Source organism: Rhinoderma darwinii, chromosome 1 (assembly GCF_050947455.1).
Source record: "Rhinoderma darwinii isolate aRhiDar2 chromosome 1, aRhiDar2.hap1, whole genome shotgun sequence".
Taxonomy (NCBI): Eukaryota; Metazoa; Chordata; class Amphibia; order Anura; family Rhinodermatidae; genus Rhinoderma; species Rhinoderma darwinii.
Window position 1 is genome coordinate 60,762,056 of NC_134687.1, and position 17,387 is coordinate 60,779,442.

The 17,387-nt window shown below is 42.3% G+C and overlaps 1 protein-coding gene across 2 annotated transcripts in view; it reads left to right on the forward strand.

Moving 5' to 3' along the window:
- The first annotated feature begins 394 nt into the window (after nucleotides 1-394).
- Nucleotides 395-17,387, forward strand: part of DTHD1 (death domain containing 1) — a 68,638-nt gene continuing 51,645 nt past the window's right edge. The window contains exons 1-2 of one of the 2 annotated variants that reach the window (XM_075858984.1): nucleotides 395-872; nucleotides 16,471-17,002. In XM_075858984.1, the coding sequence (XP_075715099.1) occupies nucleotides 590-872; nucleotides 16,471-17,002 (815 nt within the window). In that variant the 5' untranslated portion in view covers nucleotides 395-589. The remainder of the gene's footprint in view (nucleotides 873-16,470; nucleotides 17,003-17,387) is intronic. The other variant, XM_075858974.1, reaches the window with a different exon arrangement.

Genomic DNA, 17,387 nt, shown 5'->3' on the forward strand with positions numbered 1-17,387 from the left:
AAAGTGTCACGAGAAAACAATCTCAGAATCGCTTGGATAGGTTTAAGCATTCCGACGTTATTACCACATAAAGTGAAATATGTCAGATTTGAAAAATGGGCTCTGAGCCTTAAGGCCCAAACTAGGCTGCGTCCTTAAGGGGTTAAATGAAAATTTAGAAAATTTGATTAGTTATGTTTTCATTTATACAGAAATGTTCCTCTCAGCAAAACAAAAGTAAATCTATGTTGTTTCAGTAAATATATTTCATATCAAACTGATGATTATCTACAAAAGAGGAATTTTCAGCAGAGCAGTGTAAAAGTAGGTACAATAAACAAATCCCATGTCATTCACTGGTGGTTAATTACTGTAGAAGTGGACAATTCACTTCCTTATCTGTAATCTGTGTGTACTGTGCTGCCTCTGACACTCCTTGCAGTGGCTATAGTAACTTGCTGCTAATAGTGACTCAATGACAGGGAGCTGGAAGAAAGCCTGCTCAGGGCACTTTAACAGGCAGAACAGTGGACAGAGAAACACTATTTAAATTTCACTGCGACCTCATTAAAACCAGCCTGGAACAAAATAATAGAATTTCACAGCAAAGATGGAAATGCTATCAAATGATCTAACAAATCCTGAAGACGATCTGACTCTGATTCTGACACAGATTAAACAGTACAATGATAACGTGAAAGCCGTACTGGAAGAATCGCATCCCAAAAATAATCAAGACATAAAAGAACTCATATGTCTATTAATTCCCTTAATCCGTGATCTTAGCAGAACTCTCTGTGCGAAACTGAGTGGAACAACAGAGACACTGCAGACCACGCTTCAGATTTTAAAGGGACTACAGGAGAAATTTAAGGATCTCAGCACAACAAATGGTAAGACAATAAATAAAATATTATATACTCCATATATATATATATATATATATATATATATATATATATATATATAGTACTTATAGTCTGTCAATTGAGAGAGAGCAGAGCGATTGCTTTGCTTTCTTCATCAACAGTACATGGCCATGGCCCCACGCCAACTTTTGGTTGTGCATGGTCGCAGTAAAATTGGCGATACTGTTGTGCAACTTCAATGTTTCTCTATGGGGGAAAATGTGCCACCATATCCGTATTCCTGTGATTGTATTGTGACCAATAGGGAAATATTGTAATGAGCGACAAAATCTGCAACAAAATAGTGCAAGTGAATGGGGTTTTACCAAACTACATTCACTTGCTGCAGGATAAATCTGCAGCAGATTGAAGGCATACTGTAGATCTTTAAATCTGTTGAGGAATTTTGCAATAAATACTTTTTATGAGACTCGAATTGATAGCAAAGTGACTGCGGCTACATGGAGACGTATTATAGCTCAGCCTTTCAATGTTAAATGCTATGTAAATCTTTGAAGCCTTTTTGTTTTTTTTTACTAAAACATTGTATTGTAGTGTTTTGGCAACTTTGTAATTTATTTATATAAAAAATATTTTAAACTTTTTCAGATACAGCTTGTATGTATCCTGGATGCATAGAATTTGTATTGTGCACTGAAACCTGAATCCGTCAGTGTCAGGCTCCAGCTGTTATCAATCACAAGTTCATAACTTAGATGTGATCGATAACAAGTGGATCCAAATGCAAGACCTGCTGTCACTGAAGCCATTAGTTCCGCTGAGCTGACGGATTCAGGTCTAGGCGCATGATACAGCTTCTATGTATCCAGGATACAAAGAAGCTGTATCTGAAAAAGTAAAAATACATTTTTTAATAAAAATGAGTTACAAAGTTGCACAAAACACTACAATACAGTTTTAGTAAAAAAATAAATAAATGCTTCATAGGTTTCTATAGCTTTTAACTTCCTTCCATAAGAGTGACAGCTGCAGTCCACAGGAGTGCACATAGTTGCATGCAACTAAAAGGTTATATCAAGTGGCAGATTTGCTGTTTCCCTGACTGTCCAGTCATCTGAATAGGGTTTATAGAAATGCATAGACATGCTGCAGAGACAGACGCAAAGCATAATATAAGTACTGTTATGGTTCAATACAAATTGAGCCATAAGACAGCCATGTGCATGAGCCCTGAGGGTATGTTCACACGTAGTCAACAAAAACATCTGAAAATCCAGAGCTGTTTTCAAGGGAAAACAGACCCTGCTTTTCAGACGTTTTTTTACCAACTCGCATTTTTCGCGGCGTTTTCACGCTGTTTTCGCTGCGTTTTTTACGTCCGTTTTTTTAGCTGTTTTCATTGGAGTCTATGAGAAAACAGCTCCAAAAACGTCCAAAGAAGTGTCCTGCACTTCTTTTGACGAGGCTGTATTTTTACGCGTCGTCGTTTGACAGCTGTCAAACGACGACGCGTAAATAACAGGTCGTCTGCACAGTACGTCGGCAAACCCATTCAAATGAATGGGCAGATGTTTGCCGACGTATTTGAGACGTATTTCCAGACGTAAAACGAGGCAAAATACGCCTCGTATACGTCTGAAATTTGGCCGTGTGAACATACCCTAAGGGACATAAAACAAAAGATCCGCAGACAATATGCTCATCACTGAAATTTCTGCTGTTAAACTCCAGAGATCAGCGGTATTATGTGGGGACAGGGCCGATTCTAGCATTTCTGCTGCCTGAGGCGAAAATTGAAATGGTCCCCCCAGATCTTGATTAACATTCCCCTGGCTGTTCTACATCACTAGCAGCCTCCTTCAACTCCTTCAGATGTGCCGTTGCCTTGTACTCACCTGGCATGCGTGGGGCAGCGATGAAGCCGGGCAGAGTACACCTCCCTGAATGGTGCGTGCCCAAGTAGTACAAGGCAATGGTACATCCAGGACAGTTGGAGGAGACTGGTAGTGATGTATAACAGCCAGGGGATGTCAATCAAGCATGGAAAGGTGGGTTTGGAGGCAGGACTATGTGACTCTTCAGGATAGCGGCACTGCCCCATGACCCTTTAATGAGTAATTAGCATACAGTGTGCGTCGTTTTAAAAGTTGATTTTATAGATTTTGCTGCATCTGAAAAAAACATTCAAGGGAATGTTTGGAAATATTGTCAGGTGATGTATTACCCCATGGTGGCAATTCAAGGGGTTAAAACTACCAGACAGGTTCCCATTACATATACAATCAATTGAAAACAATTCCATCTGCGCTGCAATTTTGTTATTAGAAATATATCCTATATAATTACAGCTCCAGAACAAAGCTCATACATATATACAGCACCAGAACCAAGCTCAGTACATAAATACACCAGAACAAAGCTCATACATAAATACAGCACCAGAACCAATCTCAGTACATAAATACAGCACCAGAATAAAGCTCAGTACATAAATACAACAGCAGAACCAAGCTCAGTACATAAATACAGCACCAGCACAAATACAGCTCAATTTAGTTCAACCCCTGCCGTATATGTTTGTACGGCGTAAAACTACAGCTCCCGGCATGGCCCGAATTATGGTAAGGATATGCTTGGACTTGCTGTTTCACAACAAAAAAAATCATACCACCCATCATTTCACTGCAGATCATACAGTGACTACAGTACTGATTAGAGGCAGAATAAACATTTACATTGAGTGACTCACAAGTGACGTCTTCTCAAATGCTAGTTGCTCTTTTTCTTCTCCATCCGGTCCAGACCCCTATGATAACTTCTCTATAATAGCGCAATACACTGCACCTCTAATTATAATAGCACCATACACTGTGTCCCTGATAATAATAGCACCATACACCATGTCCCACACACACAGTGCCCCATGTAGAAAATGCCCCCCATAAAGCCCCATGTAGATAGTATCCCTATAAAACCCCCTGTAGATAGTGCTCCACATAGATATCCCCCTGTAGACAGTGCCCCACATAGAGCCCTCTGTAGACAGTGCCCCACATAAAGCCCCCTGTGGACAGTACCCCATATAAAGCCCCCTGTAGACAGTGCCCCACATAGAGCCCCCTGTAGACAGTGCCCCACATAGTGCCCCCAGTAGACAGTGCCCCACATACATAGTGCCCCCTATAGAGCCTCCTATAGATACTGTCCCCATAGAGTCCCTGTAGATAGTGCCCTCCATATAGTCTCCTACAGATAGTGCTTCCCATAGAGCCCTCTGCAAAAAAAACTAGTAGAGAGTGCCCCACATACAGCCCCTTGTAGATCGTGCCCCACATACAGACCCCTGTAGATAGTGCCCCACATATAGCCCCCTGAAAATAGTGCCTTACATATAGCCCCCTGTGGATAGTGCCCCACATATATCTGCTCCTATAGATGGGGACCCACCTGTAGATAATGCCCCACATATAGCCTCCCTGTAGATAGTGCCCCACATATAGCCCCCTGTAGATAGTGCCCCACATATAGCGTCCCTGTAGATGATGCCCCACATATAGCCCCCCTGTAGATAGTGCCCCACATATAGCCCCCCCCCTGTAGATAGTGCCCCACATATAGCCCCTCACACTTTCAACAGAAAAATATTATGCATATAATTGTATCTTCATCCTATAAACACAGGTACAATTATAGTGCAAGAGGGGGTGGTGGCAGCTGGTTTCAGTGGTGCCACCGCCCCCTCAGAGGGGCAGCAGGTCGCCACCCGAGGCGAGTAGCTCATCTCGCCTCATGGACGGTGCGGCCCTGTGTGGGGAAGCCCAACAGCAAGTGTTCAATTTTCGCGGAAAATTTGCCATTACACAGTTCCAATTAAAGCCAACGTGTCCGCGTAATGCACATATGTGTCCGTCATCTTGAGTGAGACACGCTCTTTATTGCTACTCTTTGCTCTGGCTCATGGAGGAGGGTCCTGACCATGTGTCCCCACTCTATTAAATTGAGCTGGTTTTATTCAGGTTTCAGTATGAAGGATTGGACTATAAGCATACTGGACTGGCAGATCACGGAAATAGTTTGTAAAAAGCGTACTTCAACAGAATGTGGTTGTGCAAAATGGCAAATGATCGTCCGCAATTGGCTGATTATGCCCTTGCCACCTAGTTTCAGTTAACGACAGCTGAAAACAACATCACAGATCACTTTTTTGTCAGACAGTAGTCGCAAACAAACATTTCTGTATAATTGATCAATTTCAGACATTTTAACCGACTTTCGTCTTATGTGTATTGCCAGCGTTAGAATTCTTTAACAGTGTGCTTTTAAATGGGTTTGTTTCCTAAACCAAACAACCCGTGTAATTGCAGCTTATTAGAGGGTTAAATTCAAAAAGGCCTATAATAAAAGAGACAAGGAACATAGATCGTAGTTTAGCAATTTATTTCTAGGCTTCTACAATGAACTTCTGCTTTATACTAGCACTATAGTAGATCAAGCTGTTTTTTACACTATGCATAACTAATGACACTTTTGTCTACACAACAGCGTGAGACTCTTTTGCATTTTACGTATGTTATATTTGTTATGTATTGTGTATGTTTAAGTATCTACGGGTCTATATTATAGAGGGATAGGCACTCCATGTGATATTGTATGGTACCTCTGTATGGCAGTGCATTCTCCCCTAGTAGTATTGCTTCTAGATAAATATTCCTCTGTAAAACTGCATGCAATGGAACATGATGTGACTTATTTTTCATGCATTTATATGGAATATGTAAGGAAAAAAATATCTGCATGCATCTGTATGTCTTATTCTGGTTCAGACAAAATAAACAACTGAAATACAAAGGTAATAAATAATTGCAGGTTAATAAATTAAGCTTTCCATACACACACTAGTTTGAAGCCAAGTTATATCAGGCTCACATAGGGAAGTTTTGAAACAGTTTTTGATTATTTTTGTATTCAATCTCGGTTTTGACTAATAAATATGTTTTCATTTTTTAAAGATGCTTTTCCTTCTATTGGAATGTATTCCTAACTTTTCCAATTCACTAATAGTAGTAATGATCTGCAGAACTATTGCACCAAAAAGAAAATATGGCAAAAAATGCTTGTGAAGTGTTTGCCATGGGGTGACTTTATTTTTGGAGATTTAATTTTAGGAAATATTCCCATAAATTGATTTTACAAGAAAGAAAGAGCACCAAGTCTTCTCAACCTGAAATTTCAGTGTGAAAAGTCAGACAATCTCACACCTCTAAGTGGGACTAAGCTAGTGGCCTCAAAAACCCATCATGCCAAGATAATGTTTTTCAATAAATCTATAGGAAGCTTATTGAAAAATTATTAATACAAGTACATGGTGGGCAATCAGATTTTAATGGGTCTGCGAAAAATCCAGTGACTGGATCTCCCATGTGCGATTGGCTTCTTGGCTTCCACCAAATTCTATACTATAGCTTTCACTAAGAAAAAATATGCTAACCACTTAAACTATAAGCTATCACACTGGTTCAACTTACTTTTGAACCATTTCACATTATTTGCTGTACTAGAACTGTGTTAATGTAAAGGCCTAGGGTAGGGGAGGGGATTATAGTGTTTTTTTTTTTTTTTTAATTAAGACATTTGCTGCAGAGAAATCCACACAAAATTCTGCAAGACATTTTTTTTAATTTTTGCAGCAAATCCGCTATGTGTGGACATACAATACCCTTCAACTTCAGTTTGGGGGCTGTACAGCAGATACTCTGAGAGATACAATTAATAAGTGTGATAATATCATAAAAATTAAGAATTTTGCAAAAACAAAACACAGATATATGATATGAAATAGAATGCCTATAGTATGTAACATAAGAGCTAATAAAGACTCCAAAATGCGTTGCAGGTAAAGCCAATGTCATCTAGAGACATTTGTCATATATGGATTATACATGCAAGTTTATGGATATGGTTACCTCTAATTACATTCACTCATATTGAGATTAAAAGGAAAGTGCTGTAGGTAGAGCATTGTAATTGTAATGTCTATGGCCACAGCCCGTCGTTCTGACATCCCTCGACAGGCGTGGCCATGGACATGTGTGTTCTCTGCTGCGTCATCCCCAGTGAGGCGCCGGAACTCACATCCTGGTATCGAGACTGTAGGGGGCCAGTGCGCGCATAATTGCAGGAAGTCTGCAATCAAGCCCAGAATGCTATTGGACTATAAAAGGGGCACTGCCCTCTTGTTCTTTGTCTGAGCATTGTTCGTTACCCAAAATTTGTATTGCTAATGGTCTCCTAGTGTCTTCCAGTTTCCAAGTGTTCCCTTTTCCTGTATGCTTTTTCCCGGGCTATCCAGATCTAGTACCGTGCTGAGCTGTTGTCGTGTTGTGCTGCATTCCACGCCTGTTCCGCTACTCCACGCCTGACGTCTACCTGTTGCCTGGTCCCAGCCTAGCCTGTCCTGCTACTGTCCGAGTTGCCACAGGTACCCTTTCTGAACAATAGACTCTGTACTATACCTGTTTGGTCAGCTGCCGTCAAGCTATGTGGTACGGTCCAGTGGGTCCACACCCCGCATCGTGACAGTACGCTCAGGCCATGGACCCCGCTGGTCAATTCAAGGGCATGTCACCCTCCCAAGACATGTAGGCGGACCTGCAGGATCTCCGAGCAAGATAGGATCAACTTCTTGTGGCAGTGGACTCCATGGCACAGCAGCTAGGGACACTAGCTGCTTCCCTTCCTGCCTCTATGCAAGCTCCTCAGATCGACCCTCCTGCTACACTTCCTGGCAGTTCCGGTTCGGATCCTCGCTTCTCGCTGCCATTACCTTCTCGGTTCTATGGAGACGCAAGTACGTGCCGAGGGTTTCTGAATCAATGCTATATCCATTTTACCCTGCACGCCCGAGCATTTCCGACGGACGGAACCAAGATCGCCCTCATCGTGTCTCTACTTGCTGGCAAGGCCCTGGCATGGGCAAACCCTATCTGGGAGTGTCAGGGACCCGAGACCCAAGACTTCCAGGGGTTTGTGCGGTTATTCCGGACTGTTTTCGTGCAGCCAGGATGAGTCTCATCGGCAGCCACTGCTATCTTTAACCTTCGCCAGGAGGACACCTCCGTGGGTGAATACACCATCCAGTTCCGGACCCTGGCAGGAGAATTATCCTGGAACAATGAGGCCTTGGTGGCATCCTTTTGGCATGGTCTATCGCCCGAGATCAAGGACGAACTTGCTGCTCGAGATCTGCCACCTGCCTTGGACGACCTGATTCTGCTTGCCACTCGGGTGGACATAAGGCTGAGGGAGAGATCTCATGAGGTTCTTCAGGAGAGACGACTTCCTAGACTGGCGCCCAACTTCCAGCAACCCCTCTTGCCTCCTTCTACTGCTTTTCCCGAGGTTCTGATGCAAGTGGATCGGCTAAAATTGTCCGTCCAGGAGAAACAGAGCAGATGCACCTCTGGACTCTGTTTATATTGTGGCCTCGCTGGCCATGTCATGCGTCTGTGTCCTCAGAAGCCAAAAAACCCCAGCGCCTAGGTTTGGTTGGAGAGACAACCCTGGGCGCTACTGAATTTAATTGAGAACTCTCCTCTAAACTGTTCATTCCCGTAACCATCATTGCTGGCGAGAGGCCCCATCCGGTCTCTGCCTACCTAGACTCTGACTCTGCAGCCAATTTCATCTGCCAAGACATTGTGGATCTTCTTCAGTTGCCCACTGTCCTGCTGGAAAGGCCGTTGATCGTTGCCTCGGTAGATGGACTGCCATTGCCTGACTTAGTTTTGTCTGTGACCAAGCTATTAAGACTTAAAGTGGGAGCTCTTCATTCTGAGCTCATCTCCGTGTTTGTCCTGTCAAATGCCGTCAACCCCGTGCTGCTGGGTTTGCCTTGCCTCCGTTTGCACGCCCCAGTCCGGGATTGGAACCGCTGTCTGGGTCATATCCAGCCACCGCAGTCTCCTCTGCTTCAGTCATTTGTAGTATTGCCTTCTTGTTTCTCTATGTTCTCTGATGTCTTCGATAAGAAGGAAGCTAAGACTTTGCTGCCACATCGAGCTTATGATTGTCCGATCAACTTGGTTCCTGAGTCGTCCCCTCCTCGCGATAGAGTGTACCCTCTCTCCTTGCCAGAGACCTGTTCTATGTCTGCCTATATTAAAGAGAATTTGGAGAGGGGCTTCATTCGTAAATCCTCATCCTGGCCGGAGCTGGGTTATTCTTTGTCAAGAAGAAAGATGGATCCCTCTGACCCTGCATTGACTACCGAGGACTCAACCAGACCACGGTGAAGAACAGGTATTCACTGCCTTTGATTTCAGAACTGTTTGATCGCATACGGGGGGCAACATTTTTTTCTAAACTGGACCTGCGGGGGGCCTACAATCTGATTCGGATTCGTCAAGGTGATGAGTGGAAGACTGCTGTTAATACTCGTGATGTGCACTATGAGTACCTAGTTATGCCCTTCAGTCTTTCTAACGCCCCCGCGGTGTTTCAAGAATTTGTCAATTACATTTTTCGTAATCTCTTTTATGTTTGTGTTGTGGTGTATCTCGCTGACATTTTGATTATTTCCAAAGATCCAGTAAGTCATTAGAGTCAAGTCCGCCAGGTGTTGCTTCATTTAAGAGAGAATCATCTTTATGCCAAGCTGAAGAACTGTGTGTTTTAAAAAAAAGTATCTTCCCTTCCTGAGCTATATCATCTCTGATCAGGGTCTCAAGATGGACCCTGAGAAGGTAAAGGCTGTCCTTGAGTGGCCACGCCCCCAAGGCTTAAGGGCCATGCAACGCTTCATGGGATTCGCCAACTTCTACCGGCTGTTTATTCCCAACTTCTCATCTTTGACAGCTCCCATCTCTACACACACTAAAAAGGGAATGAATACCGAAGTATGGACTCTGGAGGCAGAAGCCGCGTTTGAGTCCTTAAAAAAAGCCTTCACGTCAGCCTCTATTCTTCACCACCCTGATGTATCCTCATAGTTTTTTTTTAGAGGTGGACGCTTCCTCTGTTGGTGCTGGTGAACTGTTGTTCCAGAGAGGTGCCAAGGGCAAGACTGTGGTGTGTGGCTACTATTCCAAGCTGTTTTCTTCCGCAGAGCGCAACTACTCGATTGGGGATTGGGAGTTACTGGCCATCAAGCTGGCTCTGCAGGAGTGGAGACACCTACTGGAAGGCGCAGACCATCCTATCCTGGTCTTCACTGATCACAAGAACCTGACCTATCTACAGACGGCCCAGTGGTTGAATCCTCGTGAAGCCAGGTGGTCGTTGTTCTTTGCTCGGTTCCGGTTCGAACCCCACTACCGACCTGCCGACAAGAATGTGAGGGCCGATTCCTTGTCGAGGTCATTTGAGACAGAGGACACTGGGGAGTCTCCACAGAACATTATTGATCCTTCCTGCATCTTCTCTGTGAACCCTCTGCAGGTTATAAACATCCCTCCGGGAAGGACTTTTGTGCGTCTGGCAGACAGAGGAAGAATCCTTCGCTGGGGTCACAGTTCCAAGCTGTCAGGTCACGCGGGTGCTCGTAAGACCCAGGATCTAATCACCCGCCAGTTCTGGTGGCCCACGCTGCCCAAAGACGTCATGGACTTTGTCTCCTCATGTACAGTATGCACAGCAAATAAAGTTGCCCACTCCAGATCAGCTGGTCTGCTCCAACCACTGCCTGTGCCCGATGCTCCCTGGCAGCATGTTGCAATGGACTTTGTCACGGATCTCCCTCCCTCTGCGGGTTGCAGTGTGATCTGGGTGGTGGTGGATCGATTTTCTAAGATGGCTCATTTTGTTCCCTCGACTGGTTTGCCTTCTGCTGCACGATTTGCTGACCTCTTCATTCAACACATCTTCCGTCTGCACAGCTTGCCCCTGCATATTGTCTCGGACCGAGGGGTCCAGTTCCAATCGAAGTTTTGGAGACTACTCTGCGGTCTCCTTGGTGTAAAGTTGGACTTCTCTTCGGCCTGGGGATCAGTCCAATGGGCAAGTCGAGAGGGTTAACCAGATTATTGAGAACTATCTGCGTCACTTTGTTTCCAGATGGCATGATAACTGGGTGCCAACATCCTCATATATCTCTTCCTGTCTCTACTATGTCCCAGGTGCTTGCAGCTGACTCTACTTTCAGGGACTTTCTGCAAATATGGCAACAGACCCGATCTTCTATCCTGTGGAGGTGGACCACATGAAGAGAAAGGCAGATACAAGATGACGAGCTCCTCCTCAGTTTCTTCCAGGTACGAAGGTTTGGTTGTCTTCAAAAAATATCCGTCTTAGGGTGCCGTCCTGCAAATTTGCTCCTAGGTTTCTCGGACCCTTCGAAATCCTGCTACAGAGTAACCCGCTGTCTTACAAGCTGCGGCTGCCTCCTACCCTCAAGATCCCTAACTCCTTCCATGTCTCCTTGCTGAAGCCTGTGGTCCTGAACCGCTACTCCAGGACTCCTTATTCCGCAGGGGTCCCTGGTGGCTCGTCCGGGACTTTCGAAGTAAGGGAAATTCTGGCCACCAAGAAGGTGGGAGGAAGGATGTTTTATTTAGTGGATTGGAGGGGGTTCGGTCCAGAAGAGAGGTCTTGGGACCCAGTTGAGAACATCGAATGTCAAAGCCCTTTACAGTAACATTCCCCATGATAGGGGCCTAGAAGTGGTAGAGTCCGTTCTAGCTTCCAGTTCTGACATACCAACAGCACAAACCCGATTTTTAACTGACTGCATAGATTATATTCTGAAACGTCTTCAGCTTTGGCAATCACTACTATAACCAGATAAAGGGCTGTGCTATGGGGTCTCCTTTTGCCCCAGCATACGCCAACCTTTATATGGGTACCTTTGAGGACAAATACATTTATAATAATCACTGTTTTAAAGACAGAATTTTACTATACAGACGTTTTATTGACAATCTGTTTTTTGTGTGGAAAGGAGAGGAAGAAGAGACCTTCACATTTATTGATATACTTAATTCGAACGATTTTGGTTTAACTTTCACTCACACCTTCTCTACTTGTTGTATTGATTTTTTGGATCTGACTATTAGCTTTGACAAAACCACTAATAAATGTAACACTAAAACACACTTTAAAGCTGTTGATGTCAATAGCTATATTGACTTTAGAAGTGCCCATTATCCACCGTGGATTAAAAATGTCTCCTTTGTACAGTTTAGAAGAGTAAGGAAGAATTGCTCTTCTGATAACTTCTTTAAAGAATGCAATGTCCTTGAAAGAAGATTGAAATAATTTTTTTTTCCATTAAATCTGATAAAAGGGGCACGTTCCAGAGCTGCTAAATTAACCCAAGAATCTTGTATTAACCAAGTTAAAACGAAGAATGAAAGAAATTTTTTTAAAAATAACTTCATTACATCATACAATAGTGGGAACAAATCTGTGAGATTAATCCTGACTAAACATTGGCACATCTTGAAAAACTACCCGTTCTTGAAAGATGCTCTGCCTGATAAACCAATTATCACGTTCAGACGGTCATCTAATTTGAGAAATATTCTTGCCCCTAGTAGAATATATAACTCCAAGCCTATTACTCCCAAAAAATTTCCAACTTTAAATGGCTCCTTTAAATGTGGTCAAGTACGGTGTTTATGCTGCAATAACATTTCACACAGAAAGGATGTTTTTTCTTCAACAGTTACCACTGAAACTTTTCCCATTAAGTCCTTCCTGAACTGTGGGAGTATGTATGTTATATATCTTTTGGAATGTTTGTGTCGGTTACAATACATTGGGAGGACAATCCAATGTTTACGAAGTAGAATCAATAAGCACAGGTTCAATGTGCTTAAAGGATTCCTTAAACACAGTGTTTCTCGTCACTGTGCTTTATCACATAACTGTCAATTTGATCAAATTAATATCACCCCCATAGAACAAATACCTCCCGATGTCCCTAACCGTTTTCAAAAACTAAAACAAAGAGAGCATTACTGGATTTTTAAACTTATTACTCTGCACCCAAAAGGCCTGAATGATATCTCAGAAACATCCCTCGATTGATAATCACATGCTGTAGAAATAACTATTTATTTTCTATAAACGTGGTAATTCTAATGCTCTAGCGAAAGGCTAATGTTAAAGTATACACGTTAAGTTATTTAGTTGACTTACCATGTCATCAACACTTTTGTGACATATCCAGTCCTTCTTCGTGGTCGTCGCTGGCGTCCTGGGCTGAGTGTGGTTGCCTTGACTCCAGGGACGCTCCGTTGGCGCTTGTGTACCTGTGCGACCTGCAGCAAACAAATTGGTTCATTTGTATTTTATTATATATCTTTTTATCATTCACTTTGATTCATTGTATATGTAATCCCTATTACAATGTTCATATTATTTTATGTGATTTTAAACAAGTTTTCTTTTACCATTTCTCATGCCCAATTGGTTACTTCACGATCTTATCAGCATCTAAATGTATCTTGAATACGCTATTTTTATATTCTTCAATGCTTGATAGTTATTGCTTCTTTCTGTTTGAAAAACAATGATGTTTAGTATTATGTATATTTATCATTTTATCTGCTAACCAGCAAAGATTTTAAACTTTAAACTTTGACCTATAGGATGACGTCACCGGGGTACTTTGACCCCGGTCACATGGCGTTTTTTTTAACAATGGGATGTATTTAAACATTGGTGTCTGTACAGATATTTTATATGGCCTGATGAAGATGCCAGTGCGGTATTGAAATGCGTAGCCTAGATTGTAATAAACAGTTATCTACTTATCATCTTTATTCATCATTACTAAGTAGCAGCGCCGTTACTGATCCATTTTTTCGTTAACATATATTGCGTGAACTCCAAAAGGCTTGGATGTCCATGGAAGACAACAGTGGTGGATGATCGCAGTATCCTTTTCATGGTGAAGAAAAAGTCCTTCACAACATCTACCCAATTTAAGAACACTCTCCTGGAAGTAGGTGTATCAGTATTTAAGTCTACCATAAAGAGAAGACTTCATGAGAGCAAATACAGAGGGTTTCCCACAAGGTGCAAACCATTAATCAGCCTCAGAAATAGAAAGGCTAGATCAGACTTTGCCAAACAACATCTAAAGAAGCCAGCCTAGTTCTGGAACAGCATTCTTTGGAGAGATGGAACTAAGATCAAACTGTACCAGAATGATGGGAGGAAGAAAGTATGGAGAAGGCTTGGAACGGCTCATGATCCAAAGCACACATCATCCTCTGTAAAACATGCTGGAGGCATGGTCATATGCATGGCTGCCAAAGGCACTGGGTCACTAGTGATTATTGATGATGTGACTGAAGACAGAAGCAGCCGGGTGAATTCTGAAGTGTTTAGAGATATACTTTCTGTTCAGATTCAACCAAATGCAGCAAGGTTGATTGGACGTCACTTCACAGTACTGATGGACAATGAGCAAAAACACACTGCGAAAGCAACCCTGGAGTTTTTAAGGCAAAGAAGTGGAATATTCTGCAATGGCCAAGTCAATCACAAGTTCTCAACCCGATTGAGCGTTCATTTCACTTGCTTAAGACAAAACTTAAGGCAGAAAGACCCACAAACAAGAAACAACTGAAGACAGCTGCAGTAAAGGCCTGGCAAAGCATCACAAAGGAGGAAACTCAGCGTTTGGTGATGTCCATGGGTTCCAGACTCCAGGCAGTCATTTGCCTGCAAAAGATTCTCTACAAAGTATTACAAAAAACACATTTTAATTATGGTAATGTTAATTTGTCCAATTACTTTTGAGCTCCTGAAATGAGGAGGTTGTGTAGAAAAATGGTTGTAATTCCTAATTGTTTCACAGGATATTTTTTTGTTCAACCCCTTGAATTAAACCTGAAAGTCTACACTTCAATTGCATCTCAGTTGTTTCATTTCAAATCCAATGTGGTGGCAGCAGAGGCCAAATCATGAAGATTGTGTCACTGTCCAAATAATTCTGGACTTAACTGTAAAATATGGAGATTCACTTTAAAGAGGGCCTGCCAGCTCTCCTGACATGTCGATTTTATTGAATACTTGTATTCCCCATGAAATAACAATTCTGAAGCATCTTTTCTTAGAACTCTACATTGTGCTGTTCCTTTGTTATTTGACCTAGAAATGTATAAATAAATTGACAACCGGGTGTTAACATTTGCCTTGTTAAAAACTGTAAGCTCTGATTGGACAATGTCAAGCTGTGTTGGGACACATCCCAATATCCAGTTTTTAAATTATTTATAAATTTGTAGGAGGAATAACAGAGGAGCGGTAGGAGTTATTCTACACTAGAATAATTATTTTATCGGAACTATAATTATTTTCTTTCATGGTTCTGGGGTATGTGGACCCACTTGGCTGCTCTGCCGTAGTGGAGTGGCAGCTGACCAAACAACAGTCAATGGAAAGTCTAAGCTCAAGAGTGCGTGTATGAGAGTCCAGACGGACCCGAGATGTAGCAGATGCTTTGGCACAGATGACTTGTGGCACAGATGATGCTTGGCATGGCAGCCGATGCTTGATGTGGCAGATGACACCAGAAGTGGCAGATGACACTGGACATGGAAGATGACACGGGATGTGGCAGTTGACACCGGACGTGGCAGATGGGACTGGACGTGGCAGATGACACGGGATGTGGCAGATGGCACCATCCCGACTACAGGATACGGGAAGCAGGATACGGGAACACTGGGCACAGGATACAACTAAGGGACTATTTGCTTAACTAACATGGGAAGACAACAACAATGCTCAGGCAAGGAGAAAGAGGGCAGAGTTAATTTATTAGTCCAGGGAGATCAGGGGATTTATTAGGGAACAAATTACTCGTGCCCTGGCACTTCAAGGCCAGGAACGAGCGAGTGCACCCTAGAAACCATAGACGGACATTGCAGCCGCAAGTGCTGGCGTCTCCTGGGAGGGGCTGGCAAGTTATCTGAGTCCTGCGTTCGCGGCTGCTGGTAAGTACAGTGTGCCGGCGGTCTGCGACCGTGGGCATAACATTTTCTTATACAGACAGGAAAACGAACAGGTCCTCTTTAAGTTATCATACACATGGTGAATAGACAAATTATGTATAAGTAAAACATAGAACAACTATTTAATTTTTGAGTTATAAGTAGTAACTAGCTATATATATATATATATATATATATATATATATATATAATGTGAGGTGTTTACTAGATAACTAAATTCTCCAGGGTTTCAGGAAGTATCGTTGCTTATCTTTTTTAGCCAGCATAAGTTAATTTAGGCAAGAACAGTTAAGTGAATGGATTATGTCTGTCATTGTAGGGATCTATTTTGATATCCAGAATCTTGTGATACAGAGTTTGGTGCCCATAGACAGATATTTTGCGTGTTACTGCTCCAGCGGTGGGGTGGCTTGAGGATATCGCCAAGCAAAACAAAAGCTAAAGCTGGGTCAAAGGGAGCGGATAGTAGTGTGAATTTGATTGCCACAGAGATTGAACATGAGAGTATTTCCATAGAATATTTTGCAGCATGCCGCGCTTATTGTATCCCCTCCAGCAGGTACTGTTGGGTATAGAGAAGTTAAACAATGAGGGGTGAGGTACGTACAATCAAATATAGAGTTTTGTTGATCAACTCGTTTACTTTTGTTCACATGCAGATTACATCAATTATCTTATTGTGGTGAGCCAAATACTTTGGGATACAGAAAGAAACATGAAGCTAACTGAAGAACATTTGGAAAACATTGATGTACAGTCTAAACACCCTGCCAATGAAAATAACAATGGTGAGATTACAGTAAAAATTGCTAATGAAGATATCAATGGAATTATAAATAAAAAAGAAATCACAGATACCATAGAAACTACTGAACTGGGGGTAGATGCAAGTCAGGAAAAAGAATTAACAATAAATGCACAAAGGGATGAACATGACAATTCTATAATAGACAATAACAATGACAGTAATGATGAAACCAATGAGTCACAAATCATGGACAAAAATTCTACGTCAGTAACTGAGGAGCAAGCTCATCTAAACAACGCAAGTATGACCTGTGATCTAAAAATTATTACACAACCAAACCAAAAGGAGAATGTAGCGGAGCTGCCTGGCTCAGAGGTCACTATTAACGGGACAAGCCATTCAGTTGATCGTTTATTGGATTCAGGAGCCTGGACCTATAGAGAGTAAGGTGCATTTTTTTGATTCTCAATAATGTTATTTGGATGCATTAATTTTCTATATATAAACAGTACAATAACTAATTATTGAGAAAGTACTGCAATTATAGATGGAAATCTTGCAAAAGGGTTATTTAGGGGTAAGATATACCAAAACTATTACGATTTGTTAATCATGAAATAGGGTCCTAGGAGGAGAACTGTTTTTAGGGCCCCTTCTCAAAAGAGTTGTCTGCTTTTTTTTTTTCTTGCACCACTTCGTTTCATGGGCTGTCCCTGTCACATGAATGGGGTTGTGCTACAATACCAGACACAGCCCATGGACAAGAGTGGTTCTGTTTCTGATAAATAAGTGGGTCTTTTTTTTCTAGTCTAAGACAACCGATTAAAC